The sequence below is a fragment of the Rhincodon typus genome, chromosome 17 (genome assembly GCF_021869965.1).
Source record: "Rhincodon typus isolate 14 chromosome 17, sRhiTyp1.1, whole genome shotgun sequence".
In the NCBI taxonomy this organism is placed as follows: Eukaryota; Metazoa; Chordata; class Chondrichthyes; order Orectolobiformes; family Rhincodontidae; genus Rhincodon; species Rhincodon typus.
Window position 1 is genome coordinate 7173551 of NC_063348.1, and position 21003 is coordinate 7194553.

Sequence of the window (21003 nt, forward strand, 5' to 3'; positions counted from 1 at the left end):
GTGGTAGTGCAATGTCTCACACTATTAGATATAGATGAAGCATAGTGGAAAAGGCTCAACAGCTGAATGGCCAATCTCACTCTAATTTCTTATGTTCACAATATGGTTATGAAGGATTATTGTCTTAGTATTTCTTTTACAGCAGGTTGTAGATTCTTAATTGAGTTGATGCTTTGCCTGGAGTGTAGGTCATGAAGAGGAGGTTTCTCATTAAGATGAGAGACTTCTTGAACTTGATGTGCCATGAGATTGAGATCTTGAAGTTGGAACAGGTTGGAGAAGGGTTCTTCCACATTCAAGGTATTGCTGTTTGCTCGGTTAACTGCATCTGGTCTGATAACGTCTGGCCTTGTGTGGGCTGTGTTGGAATTTTTTCAGGACATTTTCTGCATTTTGTTTAAAGCAGGACTAAACGGCTGCCTCACCCAAGTGATCTTTTGCAAGTACCGACTTTTTTCCCCAATTAGATGGTGGGTTAAGTCAGTAGGCATCCTGTGGTTGTGATATGTTCACATCTTAAAGTTTGAAACAATCTTTGTGCTTGGAGGAGTTTCAATGTATCTTTTGTGTCTAAATGACTCTTTTGAGTTAGTTCCTGAAGATCATGAGTCTGCATCAGGTCAGTATGTATGCTTTTGTTTCTGCTTGAGACAATTAGTGTTTCAATCCACAAGAGAAGTCAGGTGATTCTTATCTGACATCTTTTTGCAGTCTCTTCTGCATACCTTCTTTAAAAAAATAGACTTAAAAGTTTGTAACATGTTCATGCTTGTAGTGGACATGAAAACATGTACATATGTTTGATGAAGTAACTGTACAGTTTGATTGAACAATGACTGAGGGGAATACGTTGCTTAATCTGCATTTACTGTGCTTTTACAAAGAGCAATATTAGCAAAATATTGATAATTTGGGTGAAAATATTGAGGTTACCTGCTCATTCTTGGAGTTTGTGGAGGTTCTCAATGGTGGGATCAGAAGTAGGGAAGAAAGGACTGCACATAAGATGTGAGGAGGATGGGAGCAGTTTGTGACAAATGGATTCAAAGTATGATAAATTATGTGATATTTCTCCAGTCTCATATAGAGGATGAATATTTCATTGAAATTGATAATTAATTTTGGAAAATCTAGATTAGCAGATTGAGAAATAAGTGACTTGATATGAAAGAAGTAAACAAAACTAGAAAGTGCATTGTGTAATTCAAACAATGTGCACTTACGTAGCACCTTTAAAACAGCAAATAAGTTCAAGGCCCTTCACTGGAGCACAATTAGACAGGTAGCTGACGCTGAATCAAAGGAGCAAATATTAGGGCAGGTGACCAAAACTTGGTGAAACATATAGATATTAGGAATGTTTTAAATGAGGAAGAAAAGTTTTAGACTGCAGAGATGTTGAAGGATGTGATCCAGACTGCAGTGATACTGAAATATGTGATTCAAGTTGCAGTCAATTGATCTGTTTTTTAACCATTCAGGAAACAATGGATAATGCATGGCAACTGTTTAAGGATTGTTTTCTAAGTTTGAAACCAGTTGGCATGTTATATGAAAAAGTGTTCTCCCAAAACAAAAGCACAGGTACTTGTAATTTGAAGGCTGTTTTAAAAATACAGTTTTGATTAAACATTGAAAAAATGCAGCGGAATGGTGATCGAGTGCTTTATTCTCATTTTAAAACAAAAACTATTTACAGATTGCTGAGCGAACAGGAAGACAAACAGAGAGAAGATGCTTTGCATTTAGACGATGACTGTAGCAAGAAAAAAGGTTGCTGCAAATGAAAATGAAGGAAGGTCCACTCGCCATGGTCACTAGAGAAAATGGATAACTTAAACAACTTGGCAGCCTCATTCGACATTCCTTAGCTATAGGAACTTGCCCTTAGTGTTTTACCATGTTTGCCTTTAGAACCATTCTTGTTTTTGATACGTGTTGTGCTGATGTGTCCTATTGTTATACCAATTTCTACTTAATGCAGCACACTGTGGCAAAAAACTGATAACAAGTTCTGAACAGTGTTACTTCAGAATTAACATGACTATACATTGCAATGAGGTAACGGAATTGACAATAATATTCCTGTGGTTGACATATGAAGTAGTATTTGGCAACGAATGGACCAGTTTCTGTTGTATAGGACAGATACATTTTCAATATACATATTATTTCATCATGCCAAGCAATCCTATAGCAAGAGATGAGTTAACAGAAACATTAACCTGCTCAACAATGTGTCCATTGATTCCAAACAAAGCATGTGTACATCATTCACTGCTATTTTACAGTACAATAATGTACAAGCAGCATACATTAATGATGCCTATAGTTTATTAATAGGTTCAAGTATGCAGCCAAGTAGAATATATCTTTAAAAAACAATTATTCTAGTGACTGAAACTGTATAAAATGAACAAAATGTGAAATATTTATTAATCTCACGAAGTCTTTGGAGACTCCAGAACTTTGCACACAATGTAGTTTTAGGGAAAACTGCCATATGAGCCCCTCCAACAATCACTGTCAACTACCTTGTCCATGTAATGGGTGTGCTGTTCTAACATTGTTGAAATTGAATTTATAGACAAAGTTTGTGTTCCATCCCATGTAGCTCTAAAAACCTGGACCTTTTTAAAACTACATATTAAAAATATATATACCAATGATAATTTAAATAGGGGATAAAAATTAACAGTTTCAGCAGCAATTGAATCAGCTTTTTTTAAAAAAAGTTTACATTTTCCTGCAGGTGTCTCAATATTGTTATCAAATGTTCAATTATCCTCGTGAAAAACTGTCATTTCAGAATGAAAGCAATCCAGGTTTGACACAGTGGCTGCAATTTAAAGACAAACTGGTCTATCAGAGTGAATATTAAATATTGCTGAGAAAGAAACAGATTGTCGATGCTTTTCAGTTTGTATTTATCAGATCAAATCCAAGAATGTAAAATTTCAAATGATCAATTCATACCATCAGCGTAATTATTCTGAATGGCAAAATGGCCATAGGCGCATATGTACAGAATTAGTGAGGTCACTTCACCATAACACAGCCTTCTTTGCCAAGATGCGTTTGCGCATGTATTTACCATGGAGTCTGTTAAATTCTGTTTTAATTTTACAATGATTTCCAAGCTTTACAGAGTTTTTCCCCTTTGAGATCAGATTGCTCATTGATTTTGATCAAGGGGATAGACAGACCAACACTTTTTTAAACCAAACAACTATCCATCAATCTGACCACAGATGACTCTTGTATGAGCAGACCATAGGACGACGTTGAATCCTTTTCAGTCAATATTTAAAGCAAATGGAACATTGTAAAGTGTTTCTGTAAAATCAGGGAAATATTTCTTTGCACAAAATGACTTTGAAAGTAGTTCTTAGAAAGTTTTGAATTTTTATTGAAATGTTTTTAAGAATCATCAAAGCAGGAGGTGAAAAGTCTGTTGATTTCAGCAAGCAACTCAGGAGTCAGACTCTTCCAGGTAGCTGATGTTCCAGTGCCAAGCTGTGTTTGAGTATGCTCTGGTGCAGTGGCACCTAGTGGTGACATTCACAATACATGCAGCTCTATACTAATCAGTGCCGATCAGAGTGTAAGTTGACTGAGCAAAGTGTTGCAATGGAGAAAGTGATGGGTTCCCCAAGTTCCTAGGTAATTCAAAAATGGCACAAGAGTTGAAAATTTTCTCATTGCTCGCAGAAAATGGCTCCCTGCTTACGAATGTATATTGCTTCCAGCAAATATGAATTAACTACAGCATGAGCTTGACTGATGATCTTAAATTGGTTGTTCATATAGCTGTTAGCACACAATTACGATCGTTCAGTAATCACATTTAACTTCAGGTCTTTTGTTTTGGGTTTTGCAATTGTGGACTGGCTGAGTATAGCCTATCCTCCACCTATTATGGACAACCAAAGAAACATTGTTAGATTTGATTAGCCAATCACTGAGAATTTTGGCCCACATTCCTGGTATTGTGCCAGCAATGAATTTCACACACAATGCCACTCAATTGCATAGGTAGAAGGAACACTTTTTTGGACTGACTGCAGCATCTTGCTAGTAGGAAAACATCATTCATATATCCAATGCACAGTAACAGTGTGGAACCACTTTCTTAATCTATTGCTCAAATTACTGAGAACTTTGCCTTTCCAGTACATCTTGAGGTGGTACTTTTCAGGATTGGAAGTGGTTGTCTTTGGCCTATTTGCAAGTTTTTGTGATACTGAATGAATGATAATCTGATCAGAATAGCCTTTGTCTTGCAAGTTAGCTTTGTGTTCTATTTCAGCATGGAGATTGTGGCTGGGGCACTAATTACACATGAAGCAATAAAACTCCTCATTTGTATTCACCAGTAAAGCCCGACTAGGTAGACAGTAGTGGAAGTTTGTGCCTTCCTTGAATTACAGAGGAGCTGGGAGAGCCTATAGTCCACTGTGATTTTCTCAATGGCAATGCCTTGGTTAAACGGAAGTGACCTGTTAACCAGGAAGTACCCATTTATCCTGTAATAAAAATTATGATCGGTTGACATATGGCATTCTTGCATTTGTCTTGATGAGTGCAAATGAAAATCTTTGGCAAAAAGACTTTTTTTTTCAGCAAATTTCATGTCTGTACTACCAAACTGTGTACTGAATATTGTTAATGCTATAAATTGTTGTTCATTATTGTTTGTGGGTTACCTATCCATTAATTGTCCTGCAACAGTGTGCGTTGTGATGTCACACACAAAAGCTTGCTGACTTCACCTGCACACAACAGGCTATAATCATTTAAAGTTCTTTACTTTTTTTGAGGTTTAATGAAAAATAGCAGGTGTTGATCCAACAACTCTACAAACAACAAAATGCTTCACACAAATAACTGTGGATGCTGGAAATTTGATATCAGAAAATAATGGGAATTCATGTCCGGCAGCATTGTGACAAGAGAAAAAGTTAACTTTAAACGCCCAATAATCTTTCATTAAAAAACTGTAACTTTGTTCTTTTCCCACAGATGCTGCCTGACTGAGTGTTTCTAGTGTTTCCTCTTTCATGTTTTATATATGCCACCTCACATGCCAGAAATATGTCTCTATTTTAATGGGAATAAACTATTATTGTGTTAGGAATCGTGTCCATTTATGTTAACATTTAGTTGAGAAATATTTGATCTTGTATAATTTCAGATGCTTTGGTTTTAGCAGTTAATGTACCTTTGTTGATCTTTGTAAGAAAAAACTTGCATTTATATAACACCTTATCAAATTCTGGAGACCTCCCAAAGCACTACTCACTCAATCAGTGAATTCCTTTTGTTGATAAGTGGGCAAAAGTGTATAATAATTGGATGCCAATTTTTATGACTAGGAAGCTTTTATCACTTTTTAAATAAAGATTCTACCATATCAGTAGTAATTCACTGGTCTTGTGCTAGAAACCTCCTTGAATAGGAACTTAAGGAAATGTGAAAAAAAAACGAAAGAACTGCAGATGCTGCCAATCAGGAACAACAACAGAAGTTGCTGGAAAAGCTCAGCAGATCTGGCAGAATCTGAGAGGAGAAATCAGAGTTAATGTTTCGGGTCTGGTGACCCTTCCTCGGAACTGAGGAAGGGTTACTGCACCTGAAACATTAACTGTTGATTTTTCTTCACTTAAGGAAATGTTTTGTTTTAAAAGTTTTCAGGACATCTTGCATTCTTTCCCAGCATTATTGAAACTGCACAATAAATAATGCACTGTAATCAATTATTTTGCTGATTTGAAATGCTTGAATTATTAAATATTTTCCCCCCTCTGACCTGAAAAAATAGACTCCTGTGGAGGCATGGTTCAATTCAAAAAAAGTCACACTGGGAGAGCTGGTAATTATTGACCATTTCTAGTTATGCTGGGAAAATAGTGTTGGGCTATCTTCTTGAACCATTGCCATATTGAGAGTTCTTCCACAATATAGTCTATTTTTCAGTGTAACACTTCGAATCAACTGAGTGCCTTGCTGGGCACTTTACTGTCTTCTAAAGTATCCCAGGTTAGTGTACAACTGGAGGCTCATAGATCAAACTGGATGGGGACAGCATATTAAGTGAAGGATATTGTGATCCTGAAAGAACTAGTTGGTATTTCATGACAATCCAAAATTTCATGGCTACTTTCACAGATTCAAGATTTTTACTGACAAAATTTTTGATTTAACTCCGTTCACTGCCAGCAACACCAACGGACTGCTGTGATGGCTTTTTATTTTGTTTGTTTGCTGTTTATTTATCAGCATAATACAATTCCTGGTGGTTTAGAGGTTTTTGAGTTCAATTCCCAAGTCAGCACTGGAACCCCTAACCTACACTGGTACTTAAGTACAATAAACTGGGGATTTGTATTTTTCAATCTATGGATTAAGGAGAAGCAGCTGTGGCCAGTTCACTGATCTTAAAGATTCCATTGTTCTATTTGAAGAGTTTCATGTCCCAATCATTTATTAACATTTCCTTCTTAATTGGCATGGTTCAAATTAATTTCATCTGCTATTTCAATCTTGTGAAGAAAGTCCCAATGCGACAAGGCTGTTAAATCCAAGTTCTTTTCTTTCTACCATTGTACTACACTAGTTTGAGCAGTATGAAAAATGTTTTCAATGGATTCTTGTTCATTCAACTTGTGCTAGAGAGAATGATCACATCAAAACTATTTTACTTTAAAACTGTAGAAAAATAAAAAAAGGCATTAATTTTTAAAAAAATTCTTGAAACTGCTGTTTTAATCATTGAAACTTGAACCATGACTGAATAAAGGTGAATCCACTATTGAGGACCTTACTTCATATAATTCACTTATACTGTAGTACAAAAGTCAAATTCTATTTCAGCCCAATTTTCCCTTAGTTTAGGGTGCAGATGCATGTATCACACCATTAGTTCTACAAGTTAGTAGCAATCAAGGATATAAATGTGTAAAAAAATTAAGTAACAAATCAAACTTGTACTGCTTCACAGTGACTGAACAGATCAATTTCCTTTATTGCTGGAATTCTGGATTTTAACAATTTTATTGGTGTATTTCTGTCCATGAAAGTTTTGGCTAATCAGTTTTGAACAGAATTCTAACATCCTGTAACCAACAACTATTTAGGCACTGGAGAGAAAAAGTTATCTAGTATTCAAGATCCTGATCACTAATTTGGGATTCCGACTAGAACGAGAAAATACAGACATAAGACCATAAGGTTTTGAGCAGAATTAGTCCATGCAGCTCATCAAGTCTGTTCTGCCATTCGATTGTGGCTTTTAAGTTTCTCAAACCCACTCCCCTGCATTCTCCCATAACTCCTGATCCCCTTACTCATCAAGAACCTATCTATCTCTGTCTTTAGTTTTTAGTATCTAGCTGGCATTTTTTATCAAGTTCTTGAGAATAATACAGAACCCCACAAAATCCAATGAAAGACAGATGCTCACACAAGTTGCAGAAGTTTCTACATTTATCGACAAGTGCACTGTTGCACTTATCCCCATTATCATAATGTTACAGTGGACAAGTGAGACTCTCCTTCCATGATAGCTCTCCTTCCATGATAGCTCCCCAAAGGGACATTATTAAAAATCTTAGATATTTTTATAAAAAAATTTATTTTCACATATAGTATATCCTTTCCACATTACATACAACGGATCTAGAACAATTTCTATCGAAAGATTTCAACTGTCATTCATGGATATGAACTCAATGTTAGATAATACCATATTCAGTCTCAGTGCTTACAGAATGCCATTCTTTCACTTTCACCTTTTGACTTGACCGAGACCGAGCGCAAGATTGTTTGCCCTGTCAGGCCAGAGCTGGAGCAATCTCTATTGTGTTGATCCTGAGAACAGTCTGAGGTTGCACCTTTACTGTAAAAGAATAATTAAAGTATGATTCCACTCAAATGAAGCCTGGTGATAGTGGTGGAAAACTTAAGGATTTACAAAATCTCTGTAAAGATTTGTATACACATAATGTGCAATCATACACATAAATATAAGTTAAGACCTGCATCAAGAATTACGATCATAGTGTTAGGAACATGGAGCAAAGAAAACATGAAAGTTAGAGAAAGGAGAATTCTAAACTGTCTTATACAGAAGAATCTTTAAGCACCACAGATGAAACACTACATTTAGTAACAATATATTAAAATCAAAACTGATGTTCCCATTATTAAACACTGCAAATTTTTACTTACTCCTTGTTCTACGGTAACGCTTTCTCCGTTTGAATCTGAAGTGTATTTTAGGCCAAGATTCTGTCTTCTCAATGACAGTTGCTTCCACTCGTACAAGGTCCCGCCTAAGAACAAAGTGTAATAAACAGCATTTTCAATACAGTAATATGTCCCCTGCCCTTCAGATGAAGTGAAATATATCAGATTTTGGGCCAAACCGTGACTCATGAAATCTGAACATTGTGATTAATCCTTTGAACTAATCAGCAGCCCTAAGCTCTCTGAGCCACAGAGACAGCCACAGTCTATATTTACAGGGTTGAATTAGGAAGTAACCATGTATGTAAAGTCTTCAATACTGGTACCTGATGAGCAAAAGTCACATTCAAGTTTGATTGCTATATTTCATAGGTGTTGCTAATCACTTTTTATGGCAACAAATGTATCCAATAGCAAAGCTTTGAGGTGAATCAAAATATTGAATGATGTTACAATTCAAAATAGTTCTTTGCTACTAATGCAGTCACTAAAGGTAATCTATTAGCTTCTAATGGACAGAATATTCCCAGTCCCTCCGGTGTAGGTTTCAAGGCAGGACTGGCAGGAATTTATGAGAAATGTGCATCAGCCCAATGACCTGACATGTTCTTGCTTCTGGACAAACTTGCTAGAGGTGGGTTATCACCTGCAGAGGCTACCCGGCTCTCAGCAGCAGCTAGCAAATCTGTACAGATTAGTACCCATGTCTAGGATATTGGATATGCAAGGGGAATCTTCTCAGTGGCAGAAGGGCTATCTCACTGAGGATCAAACCTGGCAAATGCTTGTAGGCAGTGGGCCCCAGCTTCTGCAGCCAGCTATCTTGTGAAAGTGTTTCCCTTTTCACAAGTGGCCTCACAATTGCAGTCACAGTTAATTTATTTGAATTTACCTCTCCTTAGAGGACACCTCAACGTGGAGGTGCGCTTGTTCTCCCATTTGCTGCCATCTCTAGCAGTGGGCCTATAGACTCGGACCTACTAAACATTTTTAATTGGAAAGTGGACCCTTCCTGAATGATCTTGCAGGTAAGTAATCTAAGTCAGAATGGGATCAGGGCCTGGAAATGGATCCAACTCATGCTCATAACACGAGGACTTAAAGCTCCATCCAGTGAATGTGTTTATTCTCTAGTAGAAAGGTAATTACTTATCAGTGAAACAGATCTTCACTGCAAGGCTAAGATTAACTGTGAATTGAGTTTCCCAAATAAGCCAACAATTGCATCAGCACAAGTAAAGAGTTGCAAGAAAATATTTGATCTGTTCTCTTACGCACAGAACAGGAAATAACTGCAACGTTCAACAAAAAGATATTTTACAACAATTTCTAAATAATCAAATTATTTTATTTGTATAGCTCTTCCTGCACATAGGTCAAAAGTCAGAAGATGCTTTCTGCATAGTAATTGTATATATAATCTCAAATTAGTGTATTAATCTTGTTAATTTTTATAAGCTAAATCTTACCCAAGAAGTGGTCGACCGATTAGTGTGAAGTCATTCCCACCAACCAAAAGAACCTACAAAATCATACACACTCATTATTTTTAAAAAAACTGAATCATCTCAAGAACTGTCTGATAATGCATTTGGTCTTCAGATCCATGATAAGGATGAAGATACTTATCTGATTAGATGGATGCAAACAGTTTCAAAAATCACTTTCATTCCCGTACCTTCTCTAATCTGATTCTATCCCCACAGTCTGCTTCAATATGATTTTCTATCAAGATCAAGTCCTCATTGGTTACTTTCCATTGCCGACTAGCAAAGTGGACAACTGCAAACAGTCTGCCATATGCTCCCGTGGAAATCAGAGTCTTTACATTTTGTACAACCTCTGCAAAACAAAAAGTTAACTGATAAAACTAGTCTATTGACACCATGATTTGCAGGTTTCACTTCAGAAATCTTCTCATCATTTGTCAAATGATAGCTGACTGGATAAAATCTCATGCTATTTTTTAAACTCTCTGTATCAAATTACATCCAATGCTGCTACGGCAGCGATGAGATGCCAAGTGCTTTATAAATGCTGCAGAGGGAGAATATTTCAGGTTATATCTTAATGGGATGCATACCGCAATGCCTGCACTTCATCTAAATTGCATAATTACAATTTTTACCAAGGTGATGTTTTGCCTCTTCTGCAGGATCTGGCAACTTGACTTCAGGCCAAGGTGGTTTTGACAATGATGTTACTGCTTCTTTTCTGTTGGATTTAATTTAAAATCAAAAATAATGTTAAAGCATTAGAAAATTTAATTAATACACTTTCTTATAAACATCACAGTTATAAAATCCATGTTCTAAACTTCAAAACTGGAGCTTTCAAAATGATTTTTCAGTTTATTAACACAAATGGCATTCAAAACCATTGTGAGAAGTACAAATCAATCTCACAATTAAAACAAGACAGGCTTTATTTCTGGTAGTATGGTAAATGCTATATGTACAAGCATTAAACTTGCTTGTTCAGCCCTGTTGTCTCAATAATTTGAAGAGACTGCACGCACTGTAGTATATTGTATGCTTAAAATAAATTTTTCTAACAAAGATAAGTGATACCATATTTACTACTGTAAAAGTTAATTTTGTTTAAAATTTGATCGTAGTTTTTCAGAGTTCAAACCATGTTGATTATTAATTATTTACTGATGATTACTACAGTTCATTCCTTTAAAAAGAATGCATGAGAAGCTTTTGATATTCCCATCAAGTTGAGAGGTAATCTCCCAGCCAATTAACAAGACTAATTATATTGGTCTGTCACAATGTGTTTTGAAAAGACTAACAAGAATGCAGCTCAGTTTAAATTGAAAGTTGCAGTATTCACTGAGAATACCATTGTGGGGCAGCAACAGAATTTTATATTTATGTGAAAATAATTACAGACTAGAGAAAAGTATCAATGCTCTCAAAGATGCCAAAAAACACCCGTAGAGGACAATTGAGCAAGGGGCCACAGCTGGAGTCAAAAGTGGCAGAATGGATTAACTAACATCAGCAAAATTGTCATTATCAGCCACAGAATCAACTGAATTGAAATCCTCAGAGAAGCAAAATTAGAACTTTTTCTTTTACTCATTCATTTGATGAGGGTGTTGCTGGCCGGCTATCATTTGCTGCCCATCCCTAGCTGTGCAGAGGGCAGTTAAGAGTCAACAATATTGCTGTGGGTCTGGAGTCACATGTAGGCCAGACCAGGTAAAGATGGATAATGGTTTCATGGTCAGAGTTGGATTCATAATTCTAGATTTTTATTGAATGCAAATTCCATTATCTGCCACAGCAGGATTCAAACCCAGATCCCCAGAACATTACCAGGGTCTCTGGATTAACAGTCCAACGATAATACCACAAGGCATCACTTCCCCAAGGACTTAAGGCCAGTGCTAGGATGCTGTACGAGATTTATGAAAAGGCACGTTTTAGTTCTCTATCAGAAAACAAAAACAATGTCACAATGTCTGCTAACTGAACTTAATGGTAAAATCATTACAGTCCATCATCTTGTCACCTGACATCAAGAAAAGAGTGCTTAGTCAATGGAGAAATGGATCAGACACTGATGAACTTTGATATGCCAGCAAATGTGACTGTTATCAAGATTGGTGATAAAGGACAATGTTTTAAATACAATTCGCCCCAAGAAGTTGTAGTTCATAATAGTATGATCTTGTATGGTGGATGGCACAAAATTAAAGCCAATGGTGATATGGTGTAGTGGGAATGTCACTGGTCTAAGAAACCGAAAGATCTAGGATAAGATGCTGTGGACTGAGTTCACATCTCACCATGGCAGCTGGTTGAACTCAAATCCCACTAATTAAAAATATATCTGGAATAGCAAGCTTGTTGCAGTAATGGTGACCATGAAACCACTGTCAAAAATAAAAACCCATCTAATTTAGTAATATCCTTTAGGGAAGGAAGTCTGCTATCTTTACCCAGTCTGGTTTATGTGCGACTCCAGACCCCCAGCACTGTGGTTAACCCTTAACTAAACTATGAAATAGCTAAAGTAAGCCACTCAGTTCCTGAGCAATTAGGAAAGGGCAACAAATGCAAGGTTTGCCATCAAAATTCATATCCTATGATACAATGGGAAAAAAAATTGCAAACTGTCCTCGAACAGAAATTTCAGGAAAATGTGTTGTCTGTCTTTATGAGAAAGGTGGTTGCAAAGAAACACTGAGTTTGAGACCAGAAGGACCGCACAAAGAAAAATCTTTGCTTTGCTGAGAGATACTCAGATTCCACCTTGTCAACGATGTAGTCTGTGATGTGAGATCAACCAATATCGATGTGGCATTTTTCCTGGTGGGCTTACCATTGCTGTTCTGGCCTTGGATGTATGCATACCAAAAGCTCTCAAAGACAGTCTCTGAAAGATGTAGAACAACTGGATATTGGAAACATTCACTCGGAGCAGAAACACGCAAGCACCCTCACTACTAGCAATGCTAGTGGATGTGTGGAATGAACTTAATCCCAATATTGCCAAAAGAAGCATTTCTATAATGTGAAAATGAAAAAGTTTCACAATATTGGTACTTAGAGATTACTTGCAGAGTCATGATGCCAAAGTTATTAATATTACTGATAATGATGATGGTGAGGAAAGATTCATGTGATAATCTTATACAGGTAGGCTGTTGGGATAAACTGCTCAGAGATTCAAACGGTCATCAGAGTGATTTCAACGCCAAGTACCGCAGTCAATATGATATGGTGCATAGTTATATTGTGTTAGATGAAATGTATATTGTTCATAATATTATTTTAAAAAATGAATATTACAAGAATGAGTTCCTTAGTGTTGTTGCTTTTTACTTTATTACATTGTGATCGTCTTTTCTGGGCCAGTCAATCATGCCTGTTAATCAATCGAAAGCTTACCCACGCAAAATGCCAACCTTTTAGCCTACAAACTTGTTCTCGAATACTAAACTCCAACTGATGGTGTTAGCAGATGCTAATGGCAACTTTATTTTTGCATTGGTCTCCTTTGGAGAACTGACCTTGGCCAAAAATTTTGTTGAGCAACAAGTTACACCATGCTGTTTTGTGTGGCAGTTTTCGTTAGGTGAGACCTCAATAGTGGCATGACTGAAGAATTAAAAAGAAGACTGCTTCTAAGTGAATGGCAAATATTCTTAATCTCTGTGGCCTAATGGTCATGATTTGCAGGACCTCTGAGTTGTGACCACAGACGCCACCACTGTATCTTGATCTTTGATGTTTAATTACTGACTCACTAACAGTGATCATTTTGTCTGTGACTCCACCTCTGTTAGGGTTCCTACATTAGTAATGTTATATTGTCAATGTTCTACTAACACTTAACAGACCAAAAGTGTTAGTAAAAATGTTTGCCAAACAAAAGAGAAAGGAAAAATCAATTCTAAACCACAGATAAAATCACAAAGTTTGAATTGTTTTCCTAGACCGAGAAATGAGTGACAGCCATAAATTACATTGTCAGCAGGTAGTTTGCACCCACACGTGCCAGGCCTTTTTGCCATAAATGAATTCTGCAAATAAATTTATACTTCATTTCATAGTACTTCTGTCGAGTGCCTTGGAATGGTCATTACAATAAACATAATATATTAAAAACAATTGATGTTTTTTGTCATAGGAAATCTTGTACTGCACAAAAGGAGAAACTGATTTTATTGTGGGATGAGTTAGTAATCAGATGACGCATATTTTAACATAATGGCAGTTTAACCAGAGTAGAATAATTTTTTTTTATTATGCATTAAGTTATAGTCTAAATGCACTACATGGAAGGATGGTGGAAGAAGATTGCTTTAGAAATGGCAACTAAAGTAACCGATTACCTTGGTTGAAGCACACTGCTTTGAGAACTCTGATATCTTGCCGTATATAACAACGAAGACACTGTAAGAGAGAATGCTATTTGTTACACATTATATGCATGTGACATATCCATGGATCTAAATCAGAAACTGCTAATTGTGTAAATAATTTAAAATCACAAATTCTTTTTTGAATGAAACATGTACTGTTCTCATTGCTTTTTGGAAGCATTCATGCTAAAAAATAATTTATACTTCTATGTCCTCTGTCGAAATCCAAACACGTACTGTGCCTCTCTCAGTCCAATTAAATGTTCAACGTCTTTTTTGTTCCTCAAATAAAACAATTTTATCCATCTGTTTCTCACCCTTCCCTATCTAAGATCAAATTCAAGGCCTGTTTATCATGGGAAATATTTTCCCTTACACCCACTGATATTCAGTTTTTGGTTAATGCGCGTGGTTACAACTTTCACTAACTATTGAGGCTAACATTCTACACTCTGTATAACACCTGCCAAAAAGCATTTGAAATCCTTTGTTGTAGTAGTGGAGAAACAGTGTGTGAAAAAGGAAGTTATGCCAAACCATTCTAAAATACTGATTAGGACTATGCTGGAGTATTATGTTCAGTTCTGAGCTCCAAATTTAGGAGAGCTTTCAAGGCTAAGGGAGGAATGTGCAAGAGATTTACTAGAATGATACTAGGGAAGAGGAATTTCAGCTATTTAGACAGACTGGAATTGGATTCTGCGATTGTTCTGCTTAGAACAGAGGAGTTTAAGAAGAGAATTGAGAGAGATGTTCAAAACCATAAATGGATATGGTGAAATAAATAATGAGAAACTTTTTACAGTGGCAGGAGTGTGCAACCAAAGGGCACAAAATTAAAATGATTCACAAAAGAGTCTGAAGCAACACAAGAATTTTTTAATAAAATGAGTTGAGCTGTGGAACACTTCCTGATAAGGCAGTAGAAATGTATTCAACAATATTCTATTCAGAACCAGAGAAATAATTGAAGGAAAATGTACAAGGCTATGGGAATAAAGCAGGTGAGTCAGATTAAATGGGATAATCTTATCAAAATACTGTCACAGCAAGCAAATGACTATCATTCTGTTTTATGAATATGTCTCCACTCTATTACTGACCAGTAGGTATAAACCCACAAATCAAGTTCAGGACATTAAACAAAGTGCACAATTACTATTGAATAGACATGTCATTATTAGGGAAGTAGCCATACTTCATCTAAAACACAATTGGTTTCCTCATAAGTTGTGCCAGTTAAACATACTGTGTAAACATACTGTGTTCTGAGTGACAATCTCCCAATTAAGTAGTCACTACCAAAACTGTCTACAAGAATGCTTTGAAATAAAGAATATTAATCCATTATATACCCATTAAGGACATTATTAAGCTGGAGAGGGTTCAGAAGAGATTTACTGAGATGCTACCAGGAATGGAGGATTTGAGTTATAAGAGGAGGCTGGGACCCTTTTCCACTGGCGCCTAGCAGGTTGATAAGTTACCTTACAGAGATTTATAAAATAATGAAGGGTATAGATATGGTGAATGGCAGGTGTCTTTTTCCCTAGGGTGAGGGATTTTAAGACTGCGGGCATATTTTAAGGTGAGGGGGAAAAGATCTTAAAAAGACATGAAGGGCAATTTTTTTTTACATAGAGAGTGATTCATGTGTGGAATGAACTTTCAGAGCTCTTCACACTGGTGGATGTGGGTACAGTTACAATGTTTAAAAGACATTTAGATATGTACAATGAATAAGAAAGGTTTGGAGGGATATGGGCCAAGCACAGGAAGGTGGGACTAGTTTAGTATGGAATTATGGTTGGCATGGACTGGTTGGACTGAAGGGTCTGTTTCCATGCTGTTTGACGAAATGACAATGTGACGAAATCTCAAATAACAGGTATTCCATGGGACAAGATGATGCAAATCCCTCCGATGTAGAATTACTGTCATTTATATTAATTCTATTTAATTGACTGTTTAATTGTGTTCAGGTGGCGAGCAGGAATTGGGGATTCATTTGCACTCTGTATACATGCTCTAGAGCACAGTGGTAATGTCCTGACCTCTGGGCCAGCAGACCTGGGTTCAAGTTCCACCTGCTTTAGAGGTGTGTAATAACATCCCTGAGGGGGTTGACTAGAAAATATCTTGTTCTTCTATACGTATAAACTGATCAAAGGCCTTCTGGAACCATGGTAGTGTCCTCACCTCTGAACCAGAGGTCCAGGTTCAAGACCAACCTGTTTTCACACGGATGAATAGGTTGATTAAAATAAGTAAGAATGGACAAACAATGGTGTTTGGATTTGGAGATGCATGTTTGACATCTCAGCTAATGATACAATTGGAAAGGTCAGATTCCAGAATAAAACTTCGATTACAGAATCACAGCTGACACCAGCTCTTCAAACGAGTATTGTTAGTTACAGCCAATCATCTAGTTTTTCCCCAACATGCTTGCACACTATTTCCATCTAAATAATCACCCAGCCTACAACTGTACCCCCATTACCCCTCATTTACCATGGCTAATCCACGAAGCCTACACATCTTTGGGCTGTGGGAGGAAACCAGTGCACCCGGCGGAAACCTACTCAGGCACAGGGACAACATGTAAACTCCACACTGTCACCCAAGGCTGAAATCAAACCCTGGCACTGTGAGGCAGCGGTGCTAACTACCGGGCCATTGTGCTGTCCTCTGTCCCATAAAGGACATCGAGGGCCCACAAGAGTGTGATTGTAGACAGTGCAACACATCAAAGAGGGGGATATTGCTGGATGCTTTACTCCAGGAGGCTCTGCACCTAGACTTAGGTAGCATTCAAAGCACACCAATGTAATGATAGCACAAATTGATATAATTAAGCATGATCGTGGCCTTACAAATGCAGCTGTAAGATGACATCAAGCGGGACCCAAATATTAAAGGGTACATAACATTTAGGAAGGACAGGAAGCAAGGAAAATATGGAATCGTGGCTGTGTTAATTAATGATGGTATTAACACAATAGAGAGGGAGAACCCAGGTTCAAGTAACCATAATGTAGAAATTGGACAGGGATGAGAAATGATTAAGCAAGAAGTCATTTGTGGGAGATAGTAGGAACTGCCGATGCTGGAGTCTGAGAATAACAAGGTGTGGAGCTGGATGAACACAGCAGGCCAGGCAGCATCAGAGGAGCAGGAAAGCTGATGTTTTGGGTCTGGACCCTTCTTCAGAAATCTTCCAGTGCCACCCGAAGGCTGGAGGAACAGCGCCTCATATTCCGCCTGGGAACCCTGCAGCCCAATGGTCTCAGTATGGACTTTACAAGCTTCAAAATCTCTCCACCCCCGACCTCATCCCAAGACCAGCGCCCCCCCCGTCCCCGCCTCCTTGACCTGTCCATCTTTTCTCCCACCTATCGCTCCTCCCACCTCACTGACCAACCCCACCCCCACTTCCTACCTACTAGCCTCATCCGTCCCCACCTTGACCTGTCCGTCTTCCATCCCACCTACCCGCCCCTCTCTCCTCACTGACCTACCCCCATTCCAACTCCCTACCTTCACTCACCTTTACTGGCTTCATCCCCGCCTCCTTGACTTGTCCGTCTTCTCTCCACCTATTTGCTCCACTATCAACCTTCTATCATCGCCTCCCCCTCTCTCTATTTATTTCAGATCCCCCTCCCCCATTTCTGAAGAAGGGTCCAGAACCGAAACGTCAGCTTTCCTGCTCCTCTGATGCTGCCTGGCCTGCTGTGTTTATCCAGCTCCACACTTTGTTAAGTCATTTGTGGGAGTTGTGTATAGGCCCCACCATAGAACCACATTGTAGGGTTGATAATAAAGAAAGAAGTAGTTAGAACTTGTCAGAAAGGCAACGTGACAATCATGGTAAAATTGAAAGGGCAAAGGCAGAGTAGATGCGGAGTCTGTAGAATATTTTCAGAATAGTTTCTTAAAACTATACGTTCTGGAGCCAACCAGAGAGCAGGCTATACTGAACTTGGGATTGTGACATGAGTCGGGATTAATTAATTAGCCAACACTTCCGTTCAGATAGCAGTGACCATAATATGATTGAATTTTATATTCAGTGTGAAGGAGAGAAGAGTGGGTTCATGGCAATTATTTTCAGCTTAAATAAGGGAATTATGAGACCACGAAAGCGGTGGGAGCTAAAGTGATCTGGTAAATTAGGTTAAGAGACAGGTGAATAGAGATCAGTGAGGATATGTAACTGCACCTCCTCCACAATAATACTCGATACTGGATCTCCCCAAGCATGCGTCCTCAGCCCTCTACTGTACACTCTGTACACCTACAACCGTGTTGCCAAATTCCGAATGAACGGCATCTACAAGTTCGTTGACGTCACCACCATAGTGGGACATATATCTAACAACAATGAGTCCAAATACAGATGGGAGATAGAGGGTTTGGTGTCGCGGCACAATGAAAACAATCTGTCTCTCAACATCTGCAAAACTAAAGAGCTGTTCATTGGCTTCAGAAAGAAAGGAGGAGAACACACCCCCATCTACATTAATGGAATTGAGGTTGAGAGTGTGAAGAGCATCAAGTTCCTCGGAGTGACGATAGCCGACAACCTGTCCTGGACTTCCCATGTAAATGCAACAGTCAAATAGGCACAACAACGCCTCTTCTTCCATAAGCAGCTCAGGAAATTTGGCATGTCCATAAGGCCCCTCACCAACTTCTAAAGATGCACCATTGAAAGCATACTGTCTAGAGTGAATAATGGCCTGGCTCTGCCCAGGACCGTAACAAACTACAGAAGGTGGTGTGCACAGCCCAGACCAGACCATCACGGAAGCCAACCTTCCGTCCATGGACTTTATGTACATGACTCGCTGCCACGGAAAGGCGGCCAAAATCATCGCACCCTGGTAATGACCTCCTGCAACCTCTTCAATCAGGTAGAAGATCCAGAAGCCTGAACACACGCATGAGTAGGTTCAGGAACAGCTTCTTTCTGGCTGTTATCAGACTGTTGAATGGACTCTAGCCTCAAATAATGTAACCTGTACGCCTCTATGTCTTTTTGATCTATACATCCTTTGCTTGCTATGATCCGCCTGTACCACTTGTAAACAAAGCTTTTCACTGTATTTCGGTACAAGTGACAATGAATCAATCAACAATCAGTCAATCAGACGTTGTGGCAGACACTTAAGAGTCATAGAGCTATACAGCATGGAAACAGACCCTTCAGTCTAACTTGTACATGCCGACCAGATATCCTACATTAATCTAATCCCATTTGCCAGCATTTGGCCCATATTCCTTTAACCCCTTCCTATTCATATATGCATCCGGATGCTTTTTAAATGTTGTAATTGTATAGGCTCCACCACTTCCTCTGGCAGCTCATACCATACATGCACCCCCTCCACGTGAAAAAGTTGCCCCTTAGGTCCCTTCTAAATCTTTCCCCACTCACCTCAAACCTATGCTGCCTAGTTGTAGACTCCACTACCCTGGGGAAAAGGCCTTGGCTATTCACTGTATCTATGCCCCTCATGATTTTGTAAACTTGTATAAGGTCACCGCTCAGTCTCTGATGCTCCAGGGAAAGTAGTCCCAGCCTATTCAGCCTCTCCCAAAGGCTCAGAACATCATTGTGAATCTTTTCTGAGCCCATGCGTGCCTTTATTGGTCAGTGCATTGAGTACAGGAGCTGGGAGGTCATGTTGCAGCTGTACGGGACATTGGTTCAGCCACTTTTGGAATACTGTGTGGAATTCTGGTCCACCTGCTATAGGAAAGATGTTGTGAAACTTGAAAGTGTTCAGAAAAGATTTACAATGATGTTGCCAGGGTTGGGGCCTTTGAGCTATAGGGAAAGGGTGAACAGGCTGGGGCTATTTTTTCTGGAGTGTCAGAGGCTGAGGGCTGACCTTATAGAGGTTTATAAAATCATGAGGGTATGGATAGAGTGAATAGACAAGGTCTTTTCCCCCCGAGTTTGGGGGGGGAGTCCAAAACTAGAAGGCACAGGTTTAAGGTGAGAGGGTAAAGATTTAAAAGGGGCCTGAAGGGCAACTTTTTCACGCAGAGGGTGGTGTGTGTATGGAACGAGCTGCCAGAGGAGGTGGAGGAGGCTGGGACAATTACAACATTTAAAAGGCATCTGGATGGGTATTTGAATAGGAAGGATTTAGAGGGATATGGGCCAAATGCTGGCCAATGGGACTAGATTAATTTAGAATATCTGGTCGGCATGGATGAATTGAACCGAAGGGTCTGTTTACGGGCTGTACAGCTCTATGACTGTTAAGTTTCACAACTTAAGGGGACAGAATCCCTGCAGCGCAGAGAGGGGCCGAGAGTAGGAGAGTCTACACCGACTTTCCCAAGTGAAGGGATACACGAGAGAATACCCAGATAACAAGCCTTGAAGGAGGTGGTGGGGGGTGGGTGTCCCAATGTACACCATTCCACTCACATAAACAGACTTTTAAAAACCAATCGGCATTTTCCCAGAAAACTGTACAATGGGTGAAAAAAATACTGGATTACTCTAATACCTCCGCTCTCATCCTAAACGCGGTAGGGTTCCCCTTCATCTCTCCGTCTGTCTACACCTGAGGACTATCTCCTGCCAGCTCCAGAGAGACAGGCACCAACTGCCAAACACGGCGTTTACACCTTTTCGTTTCTCCCTCCGGCCGTTCCCCTTCCTCCTGTGTGTGAGATCTATCTGTTACCCCCCGGTGTGTGAGAGGCGGCTCTTACCTGCGGCCCGCGCTCGGCTCCAACCGCCGAGGAAGCGCACGCACCTCGACGCCATCTTGGCCCTTGCCTCCCCAGGAACAAAACCGAACGGCTCCGGGCGGAAGGGGAAAGTGCACGGACTGGCGTGCGCGAGCGCC

The 21003-nt window shown here is 39.0% G+C and overlaps 2 protein-coding genes across 3 annotated transcripts in view; one reads left to right on the forward strand and one right to left on the reverse strand.

Annotated features, from left to right (window-relative positions):
• Positions 1–1907, forward strand: part of LOC109919611 (EF-hand calcium-binding domain-containing protein 4B-like) — a 29614-nt gene extending 27707 nt beyond the window's left edge. Inside the window, exon 7 of the mRNA XM_048606858.1 lies at positions 1700–1907. Coding sequence (XP_048462815.1) covers positions 1700–1787 — 88 coding nt within the window. The 3' untranslated portion in view covers positions 1788–1907. The remainder of the gene's footprint in view (positions 1–1699) is intronic.
• mrpl21 (mitochondrial ribosomal protein L21) lies at positions 1650–21000 on the reverse strand. Of its 2 annotated transcripts, XR_007263947.1 has the most exons (8): positions 20867–21000; positions 14099–14159; positions 10376–10461; positions 9926–10089; positions 9717–9769; positions 8230–8333; positions 7767–7897; positions 1650–3913 (listed from the first exon to the last, which is right to left on the reverse strand). XR_007263947.1 is itself a non-coding variant. In XM_020519642.2 (7 exons), exons 1-7 carry the CDS (start codon positions 20919–20921, stop codon positions 7833–7835), a joined length of 588 nt encoding a protein of 195 aa, XP_020375231.1. In that variant the 5' UTR covers positions 20922–21000; the 3' UTR covers positions 7468–7832. The 2 variants fall into 2 exon arrangements, 1 of the variants encoding a protein (XP_020375231.1); XM_020519642.2 differs by lacking the exon at positions 1650–3913 and having other exon boundaries at positions 7468–7897.
• Between the last annotated feature and the right edge of the window lie 3 nt (positions 21001–21003).

Bases quoted from the DNA above. Each gene is read 5' to 3' on its own strand.
- mrpl21 (XM_020519642.2), bottom strand. From the start codon at position 20,921: ATGGCGTCGAGGTGCGTGCGCTTCCTCGGCGGTTGGAGCCGAGCGCGG. The intron at 9,770-9,925 runs GTACGGGAATGA...ATGATTTTGTAG, and splicing joins ATAGAATCAGATTAGAGAAG to GTTCTTTTGGTTGGTGGGAA. The intron at 7,898-8,229 runs GTAAGTAAAAAT...ATTCTTTTACAG, and splicing joins GCGTTACCGTAGAACAAGGA to TAAAGGTGCAACCTCAGACT.